Below are 25,255 nucleotides of genomic sequence, written 5' to 3' on the forward strand. Positions count from 1 at the left end.
AAAAGCAAAAAATATTTGCATGTGTTGTAATCTTGCCTGCGTGTGGTAGAATGACAGGTTAATATGGTGTAGCTCATCCCTTGCATTGATAGTTGCTTTCTGGTCATGACCTAATTAAATCTTGTTCTTTGTTCGAGAAATTTATTTGAATACTGATTATTCATGTTCCATGTCAAATCTTGAGGAAAAGATGCATTCATTAGAAATAACTTAAGGTATTAAATGTTACGTATGGATATTTGCCTAATGTATTTTATCTCTTACAGATAAAACCAAAATGAAGATTTTTTCTGAATCTCATAAAACAGTATTTGTTGTGGATCACTGCCCTTACATGGCAGAATCATGCAGACAGCATGTGGAGTTTGATATGCTGGTGAAGAATAGGACCCAAGGAATCATCCCTTTGGCCCCTATATCGAAATCATTGTGGACTTGCTCAGTAGAATCTTCCATGGAATATTGTAGAATAATGTATGATATATTTCCTTTCAAAAAGCTGGTGAGTGTGAAGTACACGTAAAATCATGATTTGGGGGATGTACTTAACTGCTTATTACACTCTTTATGTATGAATTTGCTTTAGATTTGAGTTACAACTTTTTTCTATCTTTTTTTTTTTTTACAGCTTTAAAAATGTAGTATATAGAACTCCCCTTTGGGATTCATGTGTTATGTGTATTTAATTGGGGCCAACAGCAGTAATAGCAGCCAACAATTATGGAGCACTTACATGTGCTTCATATTTATCAAATCCTTTAACTCTCACAACAGTGCTATGAAGTAGCTACTATAATTACTGGGACAGTATTCAAAGTGTATAATAACCAGAATGGAACAGACGCTGACCACTGAGAACTATCGCCAGCCTAAGCAGAAGGGATGTTGGCTGAAAGCACTTTGTCAGAATATGTTGGTATGTTCCATCTGAATATCAGCCTTGTTTATTACTGCCATGCTGGAGATGCAGAAACTGAAGTAAAGAGAAGCAACTTGCCCTGAGTCATATGGCTAGTTAGAGGCAGAACCAGAATTTGAACCTGGCTGGTTACAGTTTTAGTGAAAGTGTCCTAAACTGCTGCAGGATTTGGCCATATTGTAAAGAATGCTATTAAGAATGTAAAGGGAGAGATTGTTTTTATCAGTAAGAAGAGAAACTGAAGATGGACAGAAATTCTAAGTGTGAAATTATCTTCAGGTTTCAGAATCTCAACGGTTTTATTTGGGGAAAGTCATTTGGTTAGCCACAAGTGGAGAGTTTGCTTTCTGTCTCATCTGGAGCAGCCTGGGCTGGGACCTAGCCAGTTCATGGACTGGCACAGGCAGAGCAGTAACAGGAAGGCTGAACATCGAGAGTCTAACATATATCATATATTCAGATATCTTCCAAATTAAAAGAAATTATTTTTAGTCCCTCTGTAAATTGTGTATCATGTAAGGTAAAAAAAAAAAAACAAAACAGTATATATGAGGGGAAGCATAATGTAGTGATTTAGGGCACAGGTTTTGGTTCAGGTCCTGACATCATTAAACTACCAGCAGTGTGACCTGGATCTTTTTGCTTCATCTCTCCAAGCCTCAGTTTCCTCCCATGTAAGCATAACGCCTCCTTCCTATGATTGTTGTAAGATTTCAACGCGGTACTGTGAGTGAAGTGGCCAGTAAAATATGTTCCTGTCAGATAAGCTTTAGGGGAAAAGTATGCTTATCAAACTTACTGGGGAAGCAAAACTAGTATTTCATGGATAATAGGAAAAAGATCATGAATTAGATGATATTGTCCAGGGGAAAGAAAGAATCTCACCCTTCTCCCAAAAGAGAACATAGCCATCATTTGATATATTTTCTAATATATCCTCACTGTTGTCATCTTACCTGATAGTATTTTTTCTGTTTGCATTTAACTTTAAAGTTTAGAATAAAGTCCAGGTCCATTCTTTCGGCTTTCAATGCCTTAGGCAGTATGGCTACTGCTTATTTTTCTGACCTCATCTCCTACCTCTCCCCACTCTGACCTTCACCCTTTTGAAGGGCACACTTAGAGGCCTTTGCATTTGCTGTTTACTGTACCTGGAATTCTCTACCTCCAGCTCTTTCCCTTGCTGGTTTCTTTTGGTCATTTTGGATACCCCGCAGTTGCTGCTTCTATAGAGAGCCCTTCTCTGATCACCCAACCTAAGGAAGCTAAACAACTTCTTGTTCATAGCATCTCTCACTCTCTGAAATTATCTTGTTCATTTATTTTTGTCTGTATTCTCCCTGCACTACCCTCTGTCTTACGACACCCTGGAACCCCTGGCTTTCCCCACATCATGAGTGGCAGAACTGTTGTATTCATCACTGTATTTCCATATCCCCAGAGCCGAGAATAGCACCTGGCCTCTACTAGGCATTCTGTAACTATAAAATGAATGAATGAACCAATCAGCAAACCAGAGCTAGAGGCTGCACTCTCTATTTATGTTTATATTATATATAGTAAAAGGTATTTATAATAAATATTTTAAATATGATGTGACTGAGTAGAATTGGAATTGAATACTAATTATTTCTTTGAACTCTATTAGGTGAATTTCATTGTGAGTGATTCTGGAGCACATGTTTTAAATTCTTGGACTCAAGAAGACCAAAATTTGCAGGAGGTATGCTATTATCTGAATGTGTTAATACTTTCTTAAAAAATAATTAATTTTTTAAATCAGTGTAGTATTTGCACATAATTTTAAAACACCAGCTAATACTAGAAGAGAAACAGCTGTCTGCCTTCCAGTCTTTCCCCACTTGCTAGAAGCAAGCTTTCAGCTCTTTAGCTCATCTAGTATTTACTTCCATATTTCTAAATAACAGGTTTTTATTGCTATTTACAGAGTTCTCAATTTAAACTTTATTTATTATTATTGTCAGTGAGGATTTACCTTTAATACTGCCTCTCAGCCATACCACTCTCACTGCTTTCTTCCCTTTCCTGATTTTCTCAATATTGTTATATCAGAAGTTTTGGTTAATTCAAAATTTCGTGTTTACATTATAATGTCTACATAAAATATTATCCACTGCTAAGCCAAGTAGTATATGCAGTTATTTCCTTTCTTTTCTGTTTTGTTAAGGTTTTATTGAGATATAGTTGACTTACAGGACTGTGTAAGTTTAAGATGTATAGCATAATGATTTGACTTCTGTGTTCTTTCCTTTCCTGTACAACTTCTTGGTATTCCTGGAATTTAGCATTTCCTTCTTTTCCCCTTTAATATGCTTAGTTTTCTGAGAACATATTGCTGCTTTTCCTAATGTCTCTACAAAACTTCTCAATATATTTATCATTAACATATTAGAATTTTAGTAGTTTGATATTCCTTTTTCCCTTGCAGAACTTCTTGGAGTGCAGTCTTGGGCTGCGGTTTGAACTGCTTGCTTTCTAGGCCTAGTGCACTGCTGTCATCCTCCTTGCTCCCTGTTTTTCAGATCCCAGTTTTTATCCTCTTTGTGTGTGTGTGTACTCTCTTGTTTTGGTAGAATATAATCTCCAGAATTCCTGTAACTTACCTTACAGTTTATTGATACTTGGGGTATAAAAATTTCAGGTCAGAAATAATTTTCCCCTCAAAATTCTGAGGGCCTTACCCACTGTTTTATAACTCCCAGTGTTGTTGTGAGGTCCAGTATCATTTTTCCTCATAATTTCTCCCTCAAACCCTTTAGAATCTCTTCTTTCCCCCTTAGGTTCTGAAATTTCTCAATGATTAGCATTGGTGTTGGTCTTTTCTCATTCATTGCGCTAGGCTTTATATTCTCCAGGAAAATGTCCCTGTATTGTTTCTTTGACAAGGCTCTTGTCTCTGTGTTCTGTGTCTTTCTGGAATCTATATGAGTAGGATGTTGGACCTCCTGGATTAAATTCCTTATTCTTTTTCTCATTGGTCCTCTCACTGTTGTTCTTTCTGGACCTTTCACCTATTTCCTTTTAAACCTTATATGGATCTTTTTATTTAATTTTATTTTTAATTTCCAAGCACTTTTACTTATGCTCTAATTATGTCTGTTTTTGTCATATCCTTTTCTTGTTTTATGGGTATACTTTTTAAATCCGAAGATAATAATAGTTTATTTGAATTTTTCTTTTGATCTCTTTGTGTTCTTAGTGATCTTTTCACGTTGAGGCTTTTCTTAAATGCCTACTGATATTTATTTAGCTGTGCAACTTTGTTTAAAAGCAAGGCACTAAACAGCAGGTTAGAAGATCTGCATGTTGTAGAGTAGGTATTGCTGACTGGCCTTCATCATGGTTTAATTTAATTGTTTTCCCTGGGAGACCTCCAGATGATAGACAGATCATTTCTCTGGGATTGCTCAGGGTCTCCAGAGAAGATCTTCCACCCTTCTACCTGTATTCTATAAACTTGGTTGTCAGCCTTCTGGGAGCCAGGGGAAAGGGTAGGTTCTACCATCCAGTAGGCGAACTTTCACTCAATCTTTCTGTTTTTGGTCTAGTACTATACTATCCAATATAGTAGCTACTAGCTATATGTAGCAATGATTAGCTATTAAATAGCTACTATTTAAATTTAAATTAATTAAAATTAAATACAGTAAAAAAATCAGTTTCTCTGTAGCACTAGCCATGTTTCAAATGTTCAATAGGCCACATGTGGATAGTGGCTACTGTATAGCGCAGATATAGAACATTTCCATCATCACACAAAGTTCTTTTGGGCAGCACTGGTCTAGTGTCTTACCCTTACACTTTGCTGTGCTTTGTGATATCCATGCTTGATACCTTTTTTGTTCATTTCCTCCAAGCAATGTGAATCTGTATCTGGGGGGATCAGAGAGAGGTAGGTCACTTGCATGGGTAGGGTGTGAGTAAGACTGGGAGTCAAGTTGTTCCTTACACTGACGTCAAGTCATTCACAGTTTTTAGCGTCTTGCCTCACCCCTGCTTTGTAGGTTCTTGATGCCTCCAGTTCCGGAACTTCTCCTGGATTCTGAAAAGCACATCATCTTGTTTTTTCCCCTGCAGGCACTTAGATTTCAGCATATTCAGTCTTGCTAAGTCCATTATTATTCCTCCATCCATTTTCATACATTCTTGCTGACATCTCTCTCTCTCTCTTTTTTAAAATTTTTATTTGTTTTTATTTTTTGGCTGCATTGGGTCTTCGTTGCTGTGCATGGGCTTTCTCTAGTTGCAGTGAGCAGGGGCTACTCTTCATTGCGGTGCACAGGCTTCTCAGTGCTGTGGCTTCTCTTGTTGCTGAGCATGGGCTCTAGATGCGTGGGCTTCAGTAGTTGTGGCACGTGGGCTTAGTTGCTCTGCAGCATGTGGCATCTTCCCTGACCAGGGCTCGAACCTGTGTCCCCTGCATTGGCAGGTGAATTCTTAACCACTGCACCACCAGGCAAGTCCCACAGACATCTCTTGATTGCTCTCTTGTCTCCTCCTCCATTCTCTTCATCTTTGTGGGTTTATGGTGTGTTTTGTTTTGTTTTTTTCATTCGGTGTCTGCTTGTTTAAATTAAATTCCTTTACTGCAGTTTTAGTGGAGTTTAGGACGAAGCAGATATAAACCCATGCTCAATTCATCAAGTGTATGCTTTTTAAACATGTGTCTAAGGATATGGAGTTTGTGGTAGATTAATGTTCTTTGCTGTTGTTTAGTTGGATAGAAGATTTCAGTCTACTAGGTTGTGAACATGAGAGACAGGCATTAGTGAAGTATTTGAATACATTATTTGAACTATATCATGTTAAAATTTTTCTGTTAATGGATACCCTTTAATGGAAATAATCTCATCCAAATGTGTTTTAAATGGAAACTTTTAAAGAAAATGTGTTTATCACAATGTTTGATCTTAAAATGTGATTAATATTATAATATGTAAATATTTCTAACCTTTTTTTCTTTTGAGGTAACTCACTGAAGAGGGGAGCTCTTATTTGCTTTGCTTTGCATTTGTATTACTCCAGAATGTTCTTTATTCTTTCATTGCTTAAACAAATAGTAAGGATTCCATACATTCCCCCGTACTATCTTTTTGAAATAGCATTATTCAGCTTTGTTCTTTCAAGAGGTATTGTGAAAGAAGCCTGAAGCTTCTCTAGTTGTGTATGAATAAAAATAAGTACTAATCTGTAAAGATTTTCCTTATTGTATCTCTGCAGTGCAGTAAAAAGTATGTGTTTGATAATGATGAAAAGAGAATTACTACTTCCTTCTGCTTCCTGAAGTTGAAGACATATTATATGACACTCATTGCTTTTAGATTATGAACAGAAGGGGAAACTCCAGTTGCGAAGGCAACTATATAGCAAATCATTGATGATTAAGCTGATATAATTAACATTTTGTATAAATTATCTATCATCTTCTCTGGTAACACACTTAACATTTAGCTTTAGTTATCTATGTCACATCTTCCTCTAGTTATTGTAAATTATTGTGAGAAACAATGGAAGTAGATTGATTGAAGAATATTCGGGCTGGAAGGAGTGTAGGTATCTTTTACTTAGACTCCTTCTTTCTGCAGGTGAAGAGCTGAGGCCCACAGGGGCCAGAGGTAGTTTGACTTACATACCTGGGTCCAGGACACTTTCTTGTCACAGCAAGTAACTTTATCCTCTCCATTGTAGATTTTTTTACAAAAAAGTTGTGAGATTTCAGGAGTTTTGGTCTTGTTTTGTTGGCTAAATTAAGGTTTGAAAGTGTCATACTAATGTGGGACAGGTTCTATTCTTAGTTTCACTTTCAGGTTAGGAAAAGGGCCAGGGTCACACAGTACTAAAGGGCAGAGCCAGAATTTCAGTCCATATTTATTTGACTCCGAAAGTTAAGCTTTCTTTCTGCTGCTTTCCCAGGACCATAACACCCATCTCCTGAAAAGCAGCTTTTTATTGTTTCTTCTATGTACCCGGGACTTTTTATAGCCATGTATACACATTAGGTTTTCTTTTTTGATTACTTTTTATGAATAGGTAATACCTATATAGTTTAAAAATAAATTTTACATATATACTTGCACGTATGCGTGTGTGTGTGTGTGTGTGTGTGTGTGTGTGTGTATAAGTAAAAGCTAAACCTTGAAAAATTTTCCACTCATCCTCTGTTCCAGTTAGTGATGTGCTAGACCTGCTTATACCAGCTTGGGAGAGCTGAGTGTGTGCATCTCCTGTCAACTTTGTGTTGAGTGAAAGCTTGAAATTAGCAATCATGGGAGCATTTAATCATAGATATTGGCAAACACTATAAATTAGGGTTTTTTTCCCTTTTGCAGAGCTGATTTACCAGCCCATCACTGTTTATTCCCACCACTGTTAGTTTTTAATGGGTCCTTCCGGTGTATCTTTATGCATGTAAAAAGCAAAGTCCTCACACTTTGTTCTTGTCTAAGATTGTTTTAGCTATTCTGGATGCCTTGCAATTCCATGTGAATTTTAGAATCAGCTTATCGCTTTCTACAGAGAAATCAGCTGGGATTCTGACAGGGATTATGTTTAATCTGTAGTTCAGTTTGGGTAGTATTGTCATCTTAACAGTAATAAGTCTTCTGGCCCATGAACATAGGATGCTTTCTATTCATTGTGTTTCCCTTGTTAAATTTATTCCTAAGCATTGTATTCTTTTTGGTGCTATTGTAAATGGAATTCTTTTCTTAATTTCATTTTTGGATTGCTCTTTGCAAGTGTATAGCAATACAGTTGGGTTTTGTCTGTTGATTATGTATCCTGCAACCTTTCTGAACTTGCTTATTATTCCTAAGAAATTTCTAATTGATTCCTTAGGATTTTGTACATACAAGATCATGTCATCTGCAACACAGAGATAGTTTTACTTCTTCCTTACCAATCTGAATTCCTTTCATTTCTTTTTCTTTCCTAATTGCCCAGGCTAGAACCTTTAGTACAGTATTGAATAGAAGTGGTGAGAGTGGATATCCTTCTGTCTCTGATCTTAGAGGGAACACTTCTAGTTTTCACTATTAAGCATGATATTATGTGGAGGTTTTTCATAGATGCCTTTTATCTGCTTGAGGAAGTTCCCTTCTGTTTCTAGTTTGTTGAGTGTTTTTATCATGAAAGGGTTTTAGATTTTTGTCACATGCTTTTTCTGTATTTATGGAGATGATCATGTGATTTTTAAAAGTCCTGTTGATGTCATTTGGATGTTAAATCAACTTTGCACTCCTGGGGTAAGTCCCACTTGGTCATTATGTGATCCCTTTTATATGTTGCTGGATTTAGTTTGCTAGTATTTGGTTGAGGATGTCTGTATCCATATTTATAAGATATATTGTTCTGTACTTTCCTTTTCTTGTGATGCTTTTTGGAGTTTTTGTTTTTTGTTTTTTTAGAACTTTTATTGAGATATAATTGACATACAATAAACTGCATAAAGTGTACAATTTGATGTTTTTTCCTTATTAGTAATGTATATATGGCAATTCCAATCTCCCAATTCATTCTTTCCCCCCCGCTCTCCCCACTTGGTGTCCATATGTTTGTTCTCTACATCTGTGTGTCTGTTTCTGCCTTGCAAACCCATTGATCTGTCCATTTTTCTGGATTCTGCTTATATGCGTTAATATACAATATTTGTTTTTCTCTTTCTGACTCACTTCCCTCTGTCTGACAGTCTCTAGGTCCGTGTGATGCTTTTTCTGACCTGTGTTTATTCTTGTCAACATTCTTGTTTTCCCTTTTGCTTAGCTGATGGCAGCACTGGCTGCTGTGGGGCCCCCTAATCCCCGGGCAGATCCGGAGTGCTGCAGTATTCTGCATGGTCTTGTGGCAGCCGTGGAAACCCTCTGTAAAATTACGGAGTACCAACACGAAGCTCGCACTCTACTCATGGAGAACGCAGAACGTGTTGGAAACAGAGGACGAATAATTTGCATTACTAATGCAAAAAGGTGAGATGTTAATCACAGTAATTCTTTCACTGAGGGAATTTTTGTGTCTTATTGTAGTTCTTATTAAAAAAAGCAGGAGCAGCGTATTAGCAGTTAAATATATCACATGTGACCTTTCTAATATTGAAGCTGTGTTTATCCAGTTCTAAAATATTCAGTTCATCTCAGTGAAAACTGTTTAAATTGATCATGTAGATCAGTTGGACTTTTTTTCTCACTAGTATTTCTTTCAGCTGGTTGTTTGGTATTGTATTGTGAATGAGCACGCTACAGACAGTCCTTATTGAAGTAATTTTCAGTGCCTGTAGCAAGATACTACAGCTGATAGTATGTTTAATTTTTTCCCTGAGTTTTTATTTATTGAAGTTGGTTCTATCTTTTTTATTCCATAGTGATAGTCATGTGCGAATGCTTGAGGACTGTGTCCAGGAAACAATTCATGAGCATAACAAGCTTGCTGCAAATTCAGATCAGTGAGTATAATTCATAAATGAAATAAATGTTCCATTTCATAGTCATATTTATGTCCTTATAATTATTCCAGTAATTTAAATAGTAATTGGTAGCTTTCCCTTGAATTCTCTGCTGGCTCTGCAGATTAATCAAAAAACGTATGTTTGATCAGAAACTCCTTGTCCCATTTTCCCTTTCACTTTATTTTTTAAGCTTTATTTTTATTTTTTACTTATTTATTTTTGGCTGTGTTGGGTCTGCATTGCTGCGAGTGGGCTTTCTTCTAGTTGCAGCGAGTGGGGGCTACTCTTTGTTGAGGTGCACAGGCTTCTCATTGCAGTGCCTTCTCTTGTTGCAGAGCACAGTCTCTAGGCATGCAGGCTTCAGTAGTTGTGGCACAAAGGCTCAGTAGTTGTGGCTCATGGGCTCTAGAGCACAGGCTCAATAGTTGTGGTGCACAGGGGCTTAATTGTTCCTTGACATGTGGGATCTTCCCAGCCCAGAGCTTGAATCTGTGTCCCCTGCATTGGCAGGTGGATCCTTAATCACTGCACCAGCAGGGAAGCCCCTTCCCTTTCACTTTAAAATTTTACTTTTTGCTCTCAGGAAAGGTGAGCAGAAAGATAAAATAATACATAAATTTATAAGGCATATTATTTTTGATGGCTTGCTCTCAAACTCCGTATTACAAATCTGTAAAATGAGCAAGTCATTGGTGGTATCATTCAGTATGTACCAAATCAAAACATAACAGCTAATTACATTGTATGAATTTTTTAAAAAGAAAAAAGCCAGACTTCCCTGGTGGCACAGTGGTTAAGAATCCGCCTGCCACATATATATAATGGAATATTACTCAGCCATAAAAAAGAATGAAACTGAGTTATTTGTAGTGAGGTGGATGGACCTAGAATCTGTCATACAGAGCGAAATAAGCCAGAAAGAGAAAAGTAAATACCTTATGCTAACTCATGTATGTGGAATCTAAAAAAATGGTACTGATGAACCCAGTAACAGGGCAAGAATAAAGATGCAGGTATAGAGAACAGACTTGAGGACACGAGGTGAGGGGGGACGCAAAGGGGAAGCTGGGACGAAGTGAGAGAGTAGCATTGACATATATACACTACCAAATGTAAAATAGCTAGTGGGAAGTCGCTGCATAACATAGGGAGATCAACTCGATGATGGGTGATGCCTTAGAGGGCCAGGATAGGGAGGGTGGGAGAGAGTCACAGGAGGGAGGGGATATGGGGATATATGTATAAATACAGCTGATTCACTTTGGTGTACCTCAAAAACTGGCATAACAATGGAAAGCAATTATATTCCAATAAAGAGCTTAAAAAAATTTTAAAAAGTAAAATATTTTGTTAAGCAAAAAAAAAAAAAAAAAAAAAAATCCTCCTGCCAATGCAAGGGACACAGGTTTGAGCCCTGGTCTGGGAAGATCCCACATGCCGTGGAGCAGCTAAGCCTGTGCGCCACAACTACGGAAGCCCACGCGCCGGAGTCCGTGCTCTTCAACAGGAGAAGTCACTGCAGTGAGAAGCCTGTGCACAGCAACGAAGAGTAGCCCCCGCTTGCTGCAACCAGAGAAAGCCGACATGCAGCAATGAAGACCCAACACAGCCAAAAATAAAATACAAATAAATAAATAAATTTATTTTTTTAAAAAAGAAAAGCCACTAAAGATATGTTTGGGACAGTTACAGTGTGGAGACTGTGCTACTATTAATTTTCTGGGTGAAGTGCTGGTAGTGTTAAGGAGTAGGATTGTTCTTACTCAGAGAAGGAACCCTCCTGAGGTATTTAGCAATGAAGTATCATTTCCTCTGCAACTTACTCTCAAGAGACTTAGTAAAAAAAAAAAAAAAAAAAAAGAATGTACATCTATTTAGGCATTTATAGTGAAAACAGATACAGTTAACAGCAGATCTAAGTTAAGGATATATGGGTGTTCATTGAATAGTACTTTTGTTTCAATTTTCCTATAGGTTTTGGAATTTTAAAATAAAAAGTTGGCTCACAGATATGAACAAATTAGTAGTTACCAGTGGAGAGGGACAGGGGGAGAGAAGCAAGATAAGGGTAGGGATTAAGAGGTACAAACTACTATGTATAAAATAAATAAGCTACAAGGATATATTTTACAAAGGGGAATATAGCCAATATTTTATAGTAACTATAAATGGAATATAACCTTTAAAAATTGTGAATCCCTGTCTATATCTGAAACTTTTATTATTGTACATCAACTGTACCTCAATTTAAAAATAAAATAAAATAAAATGGAGGGTGCAAAAAATAAATAAAATTAGAAGTTGGGGGTAACTTTTTAGTATTACAAATTCTGTATTCTTGGAAATAACCAATTATAGGTCATATGATTGCCTGATTTTGTCCTTGAAAAACACTAGTAATAAAGAGAAATTAATACACAATATATTCATTTTCTCTGTGGCAGTTATCTATTGAAAATTATACCAGAGTATAAGAATTTTCCCTTTATTTTATCCTTTGAACACACAGAAAATGATTATTTTTGCATTTGAATTAAATTCATATAAATTATTCAATTCATATAAATTATTCAGTTCATATAAATTATTCGTTAAATGTTCATACAAGTACAGCAGTTATACAGTCTTTCTGAATATTTAGCTTTTGTGTTAACTATAATATCTGATTATAGAGATATACTGTTTCAGTATATTAAACTTTTTATAATTTACCTGCCTGAATTCTTTACATAGTCTGTATTCTAATTGAAAAGTTAGAATATTAATATTTCACTTAATATTCTAAGTGAAAGGTTTCTCTTGAAGTCTCATGCAGATTCAAAAATGTGAGCTAGTCTTGATCCATACCTACCCAGTTGGTGAAGACAGCCTTGTATCTGATCGTCCTAAAAAAGAGGTAAGTGCAGAAGTAATGGAAGAAGAGATCATTGTTAGTTATTAATAATAAATGCTGAGAAGGTTTAGCATAAGAATGATCATATTGCCAACATTTTCTGCCAAGAAAACATTTAGAGCTTTGAAACCAACCTGTATTGCAAAATACCTAGATTGGTTCTTTATGTTATAATTGTAGATTTTGAAAGTTTGTTCTGTTTTGCTTGCCTGTTGAAGTTTATTTTAAATAACTTTGTTGTCAAACCATGCACAATTTGTATTGTTCCTCAAATTTCAATTACTGTAATGGATTTCAGTTGCTTTAATGACTTCTTATTCTGTAAAACTAGTTTTTTCACTCATCAGGAAAACAATACACTCTTTAATCAAAATACACTCCTATAAGAAAGAAATTAATTTTACCCATCCAGGGGGGGAAAGACTAATTTCCAACCTTGGTTTTACTTTTCAAATAAATGTGAACCATTTTAAAGGAGAAGATGGTCTGTTGATTGTTAAGTGGGTTCACATCACATAATATTCTCCATTGGTGGTCTGTTTAGAAATGCAGATATATGTGTTTGTATAACTATATTAAATGTGTATGCTCTTATTTCTGTTTTTTTTACTTAGAATTATTTAATATAAACGTGTGAAGTATTAATTTTTTTATAGCTGGTTAGTTTTTTTTTTTATATAGCTGGTTAGTTTTTTAGGTTATTATCTCTATCGTTGTGTTTTAGGTCTTTCCAGTGTAAGCCCATTTTTTGTTAGCTTTTTTCTGACTCTTGTTAACATGACAACATATTGGCTTTACTTTGAGATAGGTAAATAATTTACTTACAATAACTTATTGCCCTGGAATGAGTAAAATTTTGTTACCTTGTTATAAGTAACTTTTGGCTGCCTTATTACTTTCCTTGGTGACAAAATATGATTGTTTGTAGCAATTTTTATTCTTTGTAATAAGTAGTATTATCTGCAGAGGTTTGTCCTTGCCACAAAATTAATTATTTTTCCTACAGTATTTCTGTGGGCCATTTCAAATCAATTTTGCATGTAGATAAATAGAAGTAAAAATTATAAATTAAAACATAGTTAAATCAAAGACTGTTCTACTCTAAGTTTCGAGAGGACAGGGATTTTGCCTGTTGACTGCTGTATCCTCCAATAGCTCACACAATTTCTGGCACTTAATACAGTAAGTTCTCCTTAATACCTATCTGTTGAATGAAGGAATATATAAAAATATATTATTAAAATAATGATTATGGTTAATTTGTGGACCTTCCCCCCATAAATTCTCAAAAGTAAAAGTACTTAATCTTCATGGGTTGAAGTAAAATATTTAGCACTAAGTCACAGTGTATTAATGTTTTATGGGTTATTTTTTCGTACTTTTCTATAGTTGTCCCCCGTTTTAACCAGCGAAGTTCATAGTGTTCGTGCAGGACGGCATCTTGCTACCAAATTAAATATTTTAGTACAGCAGCATTTTGACTTGGCTTCAACTACTATTACAAATATTCCAATGAAGGTAGGCAGCTCTTCTCCTTGCTGTTTTGAAAGCTCTGCTTTGCTTTTTAAGTATTTGTTTGATATGTGTTATTTATTTTAATGAACCTTAACTTCTTCTCCCTATATCATATTTTCTGTTTTGCTAGCCCACATTCAGTGTCTTTGACCAGGTTAGTAAATAATGAAAAGCAACAAGAAAGGATCACAGAACAATACGCTGTATTGTTTTTTCTAAGAACACTCTATATCAGCTTTTTTGTTTTTAATTTTATTCTCCTTATTTTCATCAAAATATAATTTCTATCTGAAATGATTACTTTTTCTGTGATTCTTTTCCTGACAGTTGTTATTAGATTTTACTCACTTTGTGTGTTCTAGTAGATCTTTTGTTTCCTGTATTTTTGTTCTTGCCCTACCCAGTATAAAGGTGTTTGTAACTATAACTAGGGAAAAATAGTTTATAGTTTTAAACAAGTTTATTATTCAAGCTGAAAAACAATCCATATGAAAATTGTGATTTTACTAATAGATTTTTCTTAGGAATCTATTACTACCTTGTCATTTTTATTATATTATTTAGTTGTTTAAGACCAGTACAGTGCCTGGCCCATAGAAAGCTTCAAACGGATTTTTACTGAATGGAGTTAAATTTAATTGTATTGATTATGTTTACAAATATAAAGTAGCCACTATATCTAAAAATTTAAATTGGCTTTCTTATAAGTCCAGTTTCATTTTTTGGCCACCATATGATGAAAACTAAATTGCATGAGAAATGTAATCTTTTCTTTAATTTCCTCCTTATACCACTGGCTGGCTCTTTAATAGAAATTATAGCCTTAACCAATGGAACAGTTGGGTGAAGAAGCAATCAACAAGTGAAATAGCATAACAGATGTACTTTAATATGTATAATTTCATGAGTTATACGAAAAAAATATTCTGAGGGTGACAGATACCTTGCCTTTTAAACTTGCTCATATTTGTGTGCTACTGGTGTGACTCCTCAATCTGTCTTTTTCTTGTAAATAGATAATGTTGAAGTTTCTATTTACTATTTAGTGAAAACAAGTTACTAAACTTGTTTATTGGTCTGTATTTGCTGTTTTATATAATTGGTGCTTGCTAATTTACTATAGGTATTTAAAGATGCTATTTCCTCCTTTAAACAACTATTTTACATTGAGTAAACTATTTCAGTTATGTGATATTTGTGTATAAAAAGTATTACCAGGACATTCAGAGTAAAAAAATTTCTAAAATTTCCAAATGAGTAATCTGTGTTAATTCTGACACAACAGAAGAAAAATCACTACTTTATTACCGATATGTAGCCAGTATTTTAATACAGTTTATAGTGCTGTGGAAAATTATTGCATCTTTAAATAAATTACTGAGCAAACTATCCCATTATTACAGCTAATTATTGTTGGGTATATTTGACCTCACTTTAAGCAAAATTAATAAGTAATTACTTCATTATTTTAAAAACAAAATCAAGTTATTTTAAATTTTGCTTTAAGGAAGAACAACACGCTAACACATCTGCCAATTACGATGTGGAGCTACTTCATCACAAAGATGCACATGTAGATTTCCTGAAAAGTGGTAAGTAAGAGATGTTGGGAAGTATTATTTTGTAAGATCTAACATAGGAAAGCATACTAACAGCTTTGAGAAGTTCTTGAATAAATAAATGTGATTGACTTTAGTTCATCTTGTTCCAAAGTTGTCTGACAATATCACCCATTAATGGCCACAGAGCTAGTGTTCTGCTGAATTTACTCTGGGGAAGACTAGGCTAATGGAACAAATACAGGCATACCTCATGTCATCATGCTTTGCTTTACTGTGGCTTTACAGGTGTTGCATTTTTGTGAATTGAATGTTTGTGGCAATCTGGGTTGAGCAGATCTGTTGGTGCCATTTTTTTCAGTAGCACTTGCTCATTTCATCTCTCACATTTTGGTAATTCTCAAAATATTTCAGACTTTCTCATCATCATTATATTTGTTATGGTGATCTGTGATCAGTGATCTTTGATGTTGCTGTTGTAATTGTTTTGGGGTGCCACAAACTGTACCCATATAAGATAGAGAACTTATTCTGTAAATGTTGTGTGTGTTCTGACTGCTCCACTGACTGGCTCTTCGCCATCTCTTTCCCTCTCCTTGGGCCTCCCTACTCCCTGAGACACAATAATGATGAAATTAGTCCAGTTAATAACCCTACAGTGGCCTCTAAGAAAGGAAGAGTTGCATGTCTCTCAATTTATTTTTTTCATGGAAAAAGTCATTTTATTTTAAATATAGCAGTGTGTACATGTCAATCCCGAACTCCCAATCTGTCCCTCCCCCTCTCCCTTCCCCCCGGTAACCATAAATTCATTCTCTAAGTCTGTGAGTCTGTTTCTGTTTTTTAAATAGGTTCATTTGTATCATTTTTTTAGATTCCACATATAAGTGATATCATATGATATTTGTCTTTCTCTCTCTGACTTTCTTCACTTAGTATGATAATCTCCAGGTCCATCCATGTTGCTGCCAGTGACATTATTTTCATTCTTTTTCATGGCTGAGTAATATTCCTGTGTATATATGTACCACATATTCTTTATCCAGTCACCTGTCACTGGACACTTAGGTTGCTTCTGTGTCTTGGCTATTGTAAACAGCACTGCAGTGAACACTGGGGTGCATATATGCTTTTGAACCATGGTTCTCTGGATATATGCCCAAGAGTGGAATCATTGGATCATAAGGTAGCTTTATTTTTCGTTTTTTAAGGAACCTCCATAGTGTTCTCTGTAATGGCTGTGCCAATTTACATTCCCACCAACAGTGTAAGAGGATTCCCTTTTCTCCACACCCTCTCCAGCATTTATCGTTTGCAGTGTTTTTGTTGATGGCCATTCTGACTGGTGTGAGGTGATATCTCATTACAGTTTTGATTTGCATTTCTCTAATAATTAGTGATATTGAGCATCTTTTCATGTGCTTCTTGGCCATCTGTATGTCTTCTTTGGAGAAATGTCTCTTTAGGTCTTCTGCCCATTTTTTGATTGGGTTTGTTTTTTTTGATATTGAGCTGTGAGCTGTTTGTAAATTTTGGAGACTAATCCCTTGTTGGTTGCATAATTTGCAAATATTTTCTCGCATTCTGTGGGTTGTCTTTTCATTTTGTTTATGGTTTCCTTTGCTGTGAAATGTCTTTCACTTTAAATCAGAAGCTAGAAATGATTAAGCTTATTAGTGAGAAAGTCTTGTCGAAAGCCAAGATAGACCGAAAGCGAGGCCCTCTTGTGCCAGTTAGCCAAGTTTTGAACGCAAAGGAAAAATTCTTTTAAAAGTGCTGCTTCAGTGAACACACAGATGAGAAGAAAGTGAAAGAGCCTTGCTGGTATGGAGAAAGGTACAGTGATCTGGATAGAAGATCACACCAGCCACAGCATTCCCTTAAGCCAAAGCCTGATCCAGAGCAAGGCCCTAACTCTCTTCAATTCTGTGAAGGCTGAGAGAGGTGAGGAAGGTACAGAAGAAAAGTGTGTAGCTAGCAGAGGTTTGTTCACAAAGTTTAAGGAGAGAAACCATCTCCATAACATACAAGTGCAACGTGAAGCAGCAAGTGCTGATGTAGAAACTGCAGCAAGTTATCCAGAAGATCCAGCTCAGATCATTCATGAAAGTGCTACACTAAACAACAGATTTTCAGTGTAGATGAAACAGCCTTCTATTGGAAGATGTCATATAGGGCTTCTTTGGCTAGAGAGGAGAAGTCAGTGCCTGGATTCAAAGCTTCAAAGGACAAGCTGACACTCTTATTAGGGGCTAATGCAGCTGGTAACTTTTAAATTGAAGCCAATGCTTATTTACGTTTCTGAAAATCCTGGGGCTAAATTATGCTAAATCTCACGTGCTCTATCAGTGCAACAGCAAAGCCTGGATGACAGCACATCTGTTGACAACATGGTTTACTGATTATTTTAAGCCTACGACTTAGCCTGTTGCTCAGAGGTTTCTTTCAAAATATTACTGCTCAATGACAGTGCACCTGGTCACGTCAAGAGCTCTGTACATCTGGAGACGTACAATGAGATTAATGTTGTTTTCATCCCTGCTGACACAACATCCTTTCCGTAGCACATGGATCAAGGAGTAATTTTGACTCTCAAGTCTTTATTTCGTAAGCTATAACTGCCATAGATAGTGATTCCTCTGATAAAGCTGGGCAAAGAAAGTTGAAAACCTCCTGGAAAGGATTCACCATTCTGGATGCTGTTAAAAACATTTGATTTTTACAGGAAGAGGTCAAAATAGCAATATTAATAGGAGTTAGGAAGAAGCTGATTCCAACCCTCTTGGATGACTTTGAGGGGTTTAAGACTTTGGTGTTATCATTTTAACATCTGTTTACTCTAGACTCCATTAAGGCAAAAAGTGCTCACTGTTATATCTTCTTATATATTTACCTTATAGATTCCTCATTTTATGTTTCTTCTGATAAACTTATTAGGATTCAATACAGTCAGTTGTGCATTTTAGATTCCTGAAGCTTTCTACGTATAACCATGTTATTTTATCATTTAATGGTGTCAGAAGGGAGCAGTTGTGGATGCTTGAAATTGAAAAAAGTTTTGCTGTTGATTTTTAGTGTAGTGACTGAAATGATTAAGTTAATTAGTGAGAAATTTGGAGGAAAATAAAATATGCATTTCAATAGTAACTATAATATCCAAACTGTATTTGGTATTTTTCTAAGAGACTTTCTAGAAAAGATGTTCTCTTACAGAGCTTTAACTCTTTGGGGAATCTTGGCAAACATTTGAAGTTTGTGATTATTTACTAATGTTATTATTTCTCTAAATTATTTTTAAAGGTGATAACCACTTAAGTGGAAGCAGTAGAGAAGGCTCATTTAAAGAAACAATAACGTTAAAGTGGTGCACACCAAGAACAAATAATATTGGTAGGTATTTAACAAGAATTGAAAGAGAAAAAAATGTATCAGAGGTTCCTTAAGTATTGTGCAGGGATCATTTGTTTGTTTTTTTTTTTTAAGTTTTTTTTTAAGCTCTTTATTGGAATGTATTGCTTTACACTCTTGCATTTGTTTCTTTTTGAGTTTTTGTTTTTCATTGTTTTAGGGGTTCAAGGAACAACTTTTTGTTTTTGCTTGTTTTTCTCTCTTAATTGTGGAAGTATTTCTTTATATTCTTTCAAATCAGTGTTTTCTTCTATTTCAGAATTACACTATTGCACTGGCGCTTACCGAATTTCACCTGTAGATGTAAATAGTAGACCTTCCTCCTGCCTTACTAATTTTCTTCTAAATGGTAACTTTCATCATTTAATTGTTTTGACTGAGATTATGACATGTGAAGTCATTAGTGAGAATATGTGAAAATGTGAGTTCTCGAACAGCTGTTTTCTTCAATATAGTCTAACCATTTTATTTCCCAAAGCTGTTTTAAACTTATATAATTGTAAATACCCTTTAACAGTTTTACTGATGTTTAAAAATAAGTTGACTTTGTCTTTCAGACTCTATAGTATCTAAGTAAATTTATTTAATATATTTTTTAGTATTTTTATTTTAAAAATTTGACATTTAGAGTCTAAGTTGATTTTTTTTTTTGGAAGGTAGAATAATATAGACTGTTTATCTTGGCCTATTGAATTTTAAATTACAAAATATATATGGACTTATTTCTCTTTAAACACTATATCTTTATCATAAATAAACATCTTATTTTCAATAGTATATCATATGATTCTTATAGATAATGACTTTAAATCTGTGGTTTGGTTGCTTGTATAAAATTTAAAAAAAAACCTCAAATTATTGAATTCCATTTGCTAAGTCTAAATTCTAATGGCTCCTCTGATGATTCTTAAAATAACTAGCTTTTGGAACCACTGTTGTCAAGAGTTACTCTGCCTTTATCATAAGGTTAATTTCATTGTTATATTAAGTACAGTTTGATTATCAGATTATGTGAAGTCCAAATTAAATAGCATTAGGTCATGTAAAATATAGAGAGTAGTTACAATAACAGCGCCGATAAGGAGGAATGGGAGAAGTGGTTAAGACTTGCTTTCTCCCCCAAAATGGTTTGTAGCTTTGATAACCTAAGGGTTATATAAGAGTTGTCCCACTTTTCTTCTTGATGTCCAAGAGAAGAATTTTGTATGAATTTGTAATTGAATGAATAATATAAACAAACATTATACCAGAGACCACTGTACTTATTTTCGAAAACTATCTATATAACTATGTAAGTTTGGAGTAACCAAGAGAAAGCTAAGGCTAGAATTCAGATTTTTAGGACTTGATATGCAGATATACTCAATGAGCAATGCTGGTTAAAATATGAAGAGCAATAAATAAAATGAAAAATCTAGACATAAATCTTAAGGGTAAAATCAAGAGCTATTTGAATATCATCACTGATAGAGTAATCTTGTTTTTGACAGGCCGTTCTGTTTTATTGGAACAACCACGAAAGTCAGGTTCCAAAGTCATTAGTCATATGCTTAGTAGCCACGGAGGAGAGATTTTTTTGCACGTCCTTAGCAGTTCTCGATCCATTCTAGAAGATCCACCTTCAATTAGTGAAGGATGTGGAGGAAGAGTTACAGACTACCGGATTACAGTAAGACTCTAATACCTATAAATTTTGAGTCTGTCATTCAGCAAGTATATAGAGTACCTATTATATGCTAAGATCTGTGGCAAAAAGAAGTTTAGAGAAGTTGATTTTTTATTATTATTTTAATTAGGTGAATTTCCTGAAATACTTGCTCAAAAGAGCTGTTTATCACCATGTCATCTTCCTTACGTATTGTATGCTGAGAAGTATCTGCATAGCTTTCACACGCTGAAATTACAGGAAAGAATGGAAGTTGATTTGAACTAATATTTTAAGTGGAATTTTATTTCTAGTAACTTAAGTGCCAAGCATAAACATTTGAATGTTTGGATTCTGCTACTTTGAAATAACACTATAAATTTTTGTATTATTGAGAGGTGCATACAAAGAAATAGTGTGTATTTTTGGTAGAAATTGTATTGTTCTGATTTGAATTTTTCACTCTCCCACCCCTCTTTTATATTCTATATTTCATGGCTGTCTACTTTTTAAGGTGGTTGTAAAAATTAAGGGTGAATGATGTGTATGAATATACATTGTAAACCGCAGAGTGTTATGTACTGTAATCATTTTTGATTAGGCTTTTCATTTTTATTTTTATGTAATTTTTTAAATAAGGAGAAAGCTAGTAAGTATTCATTGCAGAAAATTTAGAAAGTATAGATTCTTTTTAAAGATAAAAGCAAGAACAAAGACTATCAATTACCTGTAATTCCATCATTCAAAGATAACCACTGTTAACATTTTGATATTGTGTTAAGGCAGTTTTGAAGCAAGCAAAATGGTATTCTAATGTGATGAATTTATTCTTTTATCTGCATATAATAGAAAAAAGTTAAATTATGGAAGTGAAGAAAAATGAGTGTTTTTAAAAAGTGGAAAGAACCATGAATGTATTAATGTTGGAAGTTTTCTTCATCTCCGTTGAATAAAGGCTGATAGGTTTCATGTTCAAAGAGAAGGGAAAAACAGTAGTTTGTGGAGGATGGGCTGTTGTTGCATATCACCAGACAGCAGACATGGGGAACAGACTGTTACATGTAATCCATCCTGAAACCTTGGGAAATCGCTTCTAATTGTATCTTATTTGGTTACCATTAGGATTTTGGTGAATTTATGAGGGAAAACAGATTAACTCCTTTTCTAGACCCCAGATATAAAATCGACGGAAGTCTTGAGATCCCTTTGGAACGAGCAAAAGATCAGTTAGAAAAACACACCCGTTACTGGCCTATGATTATTTCACAAACCACCATTTTTAACATGCAAGCGGTAAGTGTCAAATAGTTTGTTTTTCTTTTAGATTAGTTGTATATTCTTTACAAGTAACATTTATCAAGCAAAGAATGAAATATAAGCGTTTGCTATAGTTAAAGAATTAGTAATAGAAAATGAAAGTGATGGTTATAGATTAGCTCTCCATGGTGAGGTTTAAAATCAAATTCTGTCTAGATGCTTTGATACTTATTTTTCATGACATATTTTCCTTTTCTTTTCTTTTTTCTTTCTTTCTCTTTCTTCCTTCCTTCCTTCCTTCCTTTCTTTCTTTCTTTTTAATCTAACAGGTAGTTCCATTAGCCAGTGTTATTGTGAAAGAATCTTTGACAGAAGAAGATGTGTTAAACTGTCAAAAAACAATATACAACTTAGTTGATATGGAAAGAAAAAATGATCCTTTACCTATTTCCACAGTTGGTACGAGAGGAAAAGGCCCTAAAAGGTAGGTTTTTTTCTCTTTCTTTCTCATATATCATGTTTACTTGATTCTTAATGTTTTGTGAGCTAAATTATTCCACAGGTAAATTATGTTTGGGGGTGTGTATATACACATATATATGATGAAGATGAAATGATATAGAATATAAAATAGCAGAATCAGATTCATTATCACTTAGAATTGCACCATTGGACGAGTAAGGAAGCCCATGTTTAATTATTTCTTTTTACTGTATCAGTAACGCGTGCTACTTGGAAATTATTTAAAGAGTTTTTTGTAAGAGCATTATTTTAAATCTTTACTTTAGAGATGAACAGTACCGCATCATGTGGAATGAATTAGAAACCCTTGTCAGAGCCCATATCAACAATTCGGAGAAACATCAAAGAGTCTTGGAATGTCTAATGGCATGTAGGAGCAAACCACCAGAAGAAGAAGAACGAAAGAAACGAGGAAGAAAGAGGGAGGACAAAGAGGACAAGTCAGAGAAAGCAGTGAAAGATTATGAACAGGAGAAATCTTGGCAAGATTCAGAGAGGTGATTTGTTGATATTAGCATAGCACCATGGTGCCTTTTTGCATATCACATTCTACATATAGCACATTTGAACAATCAGACCTTATTTATTAGTAGTTCACTTAATGTGTGTTTATTGTATTTTATAATTTATTTTATCATTCTTCAAATCTGGAAGGTCTTTCTTGGGCTTAAAGAGGTATGATTTTTTTACTCTTAGGGGCAAAGATAGTGTTTAATTTTTTTCCTAATTCTGAAAATCATAATACGTGATTTTTGGTATCCGTAAGTGCTTTTATGTGTTTTGAATATCAAAGGCATAGTTTTATTTCTTTATTCAGTGAATATTTATTAAATGCCCATCGTGTGCCAGGCAGTTGGCATTAAGATCCCTACCCTGGAAGAATGTACAGTGTTCTGTAGAGGCAGGCCAAAAAATGAGCAACTTACAGCATAGTGTGGAAGATGCTATTATAAAAATAGGCATAGGGAAACCTTGAAAGCACTGAAGAATCATAGTCCTATTCTGAAAACCCTCCTTAATCGTATACTCTTTTTCCTCAGTTCGTGATTTGTATAGTTATTCAGGTTAAATTTGAAAAAACACAAAAAGTAATAAAGGTCTATAAATAAAAATATGATGACATATTAGTTGGCTTCATCTTCTAGCTTCTTGCCAGAAATCAGGCAAAGAACCAGGTAACCATTATAATGGCAATGTGGTCAGTCCCTTAAAAACAGAACTTACTATGGAAAATTTCAAACATATACAGCAGTAGAATAAATAGTTACCTATTATCTACTTTTGAAAGTTGATCAATTCATGGCAGATTTCATTTCATATATATCCACATCCATTCCCCTCACCACCACCCTCCACCTCTGCCATGTGAATACTTTGAAGCTAATTCTGGAAAGTGTACTATTTTATTCATAAATAAGTAGAACACTTATCTCTTTGGCCATAGAGGTTCACCTCTTCCTTAGGGCTGCTGAGTTTCTGAAACAAAATTGTCTTGCTTCAAGAAGAGGGGGAAAAGAGTATTCTTATTCAGATCCCACCAATCTTCAAGTATATGAAACTCAAAATAAGCTTGGAGTTAAGTTCCTAACATATAGAACATAAGTACATTTCCACAGTACATAAACTAGGGAACAATTGCTAGTAGATTTCTTTTTTTAAAACTTTATTTACTTTTTATTATTATTTTTTTTGGGGGGGTGGGCTGCATTGGTCTTTGTTGCTGTGTGCAGGCTTTCTCTAGTTGCAGCGAGTGGGGGCTACTCTTTGTTGTGGTGCACGGGCTTCACATTGCGGTGGCTTCTCCTGTTGCAGAACACGGGCTCTAGGCGCATGGGCTTCAGTAGTTGCAGCACGCAAGCTCAGTAGTTGTGCCTTGAGGGCTCTAGAGCGCAGGCTCAGTAGTGGTGGCCCGTGGGCTTAGTTGCTCTGCGGCATGTGGGATCTTCCTGGACCAGGGCTCGAACCCGTGTCCCCTGCGTTGGCAGGTGGATTCTTAACCACTGTGCCACCAGGGAGGTCCCCTAGTAGATTTCTTAATCTTATTTGTAATTTGAAATAGTATTTTGTCCATATCTTCAGAAATTAAAATTGTGAAGTATTTTTCAAAGATCACATTATTTCTGACCTTTAAAATTTTACCTCCATATCTTTTTTTTACAATTTTAGCTCCATTTTACAGCTAACTGCATTACTAAAGGAAGGAGAAGGGAAACTTGTGTTTAAATTCATTACGTTCTCTTACCTGATTTTAAATTGAGCTTTAGTTTCTGATTTATTCCTAGGCTTATGCTGTGAGAGCAGGATCTTTTATTATGACTGATATGTAAAGTCTGGTTTAATTATTGAACCATTTAGATTTCTAAGAATTTAAACTTTCACGTTTTTATTATTTGTCCCTCTGAAAGATTAAAAGGAATGTTAGAACGTGGAAAAGAAGAGTTGGCTGAAGCTGAGATTATAAAAGATTCACCTGATTCCCCAGAACCTCCAAATAAAAAGCCTCTTGTTGAGATGGATGAAACTCCACCTGTAGAAAAATCAAAAGGTAAGGTAGAAGTGTGGTAACTATGTAAGAAGTTTTCCAGTTTAGTTCTGTTGTACAGTGTGTCCTTTTCTGTTGTGTTTCGGAAGAGCTGCTTGCTGCTCCTGATGTTGTTTAGGAGACCCTTTGTTCACAGCCTTGGAAAATATAGGCAGTAAATACATTTGTCAGCTTTAAAGGAAACATAGTGTCAAGCTTTATTAATGAAGCCTTTGCAGAATAAGCACTTTTACTATAAAGTCTGTGTTTTAAGAAATTTTAATTACATTAACTTAAATATGTTTATGTTCCTAACACTATACTAAGTGCTAGGTTATTGAAGACAAGACTCTTCTTTAAACTCTTCCTGAACTTAGGGAAGGATCTCTTATCACCCCATTTATTGATAAATTAAAATGTCATGTGAATGAGTTTCAGTAAAGGTATTATAAACAGTATTTTTATTGTATAGCCTTTTATGTCTTATTTATAGGCTGAAAAGCTTAACTTCCTCTTCAGGAATTCTAGGAAGCAAACCTAGGATTTGGGTTTGGG

General features: G+C 34.9%; 1 protein-coding gene across 3 annotated transcripts in view; it reads left to right on the forward strand.

The window, feature by feature from the left end:
• Positions 1 to 25,255, forward strand: part of INTS13 (integrator complex subunit 13) — a 32,913-nt gene that overhangs the window by 1,222 nt on the left and 6,436 nt on the right. Inside the window, exons 1-15 of one of the 3 annotated variants that reach the window (XM_057703071.1) lie at positions 380 to 502; positions 775 to 916; positions 2,568 to 2,642; positions 8,702 to 8,904; positions 9,297 to 9,377; positions 12,186 to 12,276; positions 13,663 to 13,791; positions 15,296 to 15,380; positions 18,648 to 18,737; positions 18,997 to 19,104; positions 20,246 to 20,424; positions 21,523 to 21,693; positions 21,987 to 22,141; positions 22,446 to 22,676; positions 24,585 to 24,724. In XM_057703071.1, coding sequence (XP_057559054.1) covers positions 833 to 916; positions 2,568 to 2,642; positions 8,702 to 8,904; positions 9,297 to 9,377; positions 12,186 to 12,276; positions 13,663 to 13,791; positions 15,296 to 15,380; positions 18,648 to 18,737; positions 18,997 to 19,104; positions 20,246 to 20,424; positions 21,523 to 21,693; positions 21,987 to 22,141; positions 22,446 to 22,676; positions 24,585 to 24,724 — 1,822 coding nt within the window. In that variant the 5' untranslated portion in view covers positions 380 to 502; positions 775 to 832. Of the gene's footprint in view, positions 1 to 266; positions 503 to 774; positions 917 to 2,567; positions 2,643 to 8,701; positions 8,905 to 9,296; positions 9,378 to 12,185; positions 12,277 to 13,662; positions 13,792 to 15,295; positions 15,381 to 18,647; positions 18,738 to 18,996; positions 19,105 to 20,245; positions 20,425 to 21,522; positions 21,694 to 21,986; positions 22,142 to 22,445; positions 22,677 to 24,584; positions 24,725 to 25,255 lie in introns of those variants that run through there. The other 2 variants (XM_057703069.1, XM_057703070.1) reach the window with 2 other exon arrangements.

The sequence above is a fragment of the Hippopotamus amphibius genome, chromosome 12 (assembly GCF_030028045.1).
Source record: "Hippopotamus amphibius kiboko isolate mHipAmp2 chromosome 12, mHipAmp2.hap2, whole genome shotgun sequence".
NCBI classification, from domain to species: Eukaryota; Metazoa; Chordata; class Mammalia; order Artiodactyla; family Hippopotamidae; genus Hippopotamus; species Hippopotamus amphibius.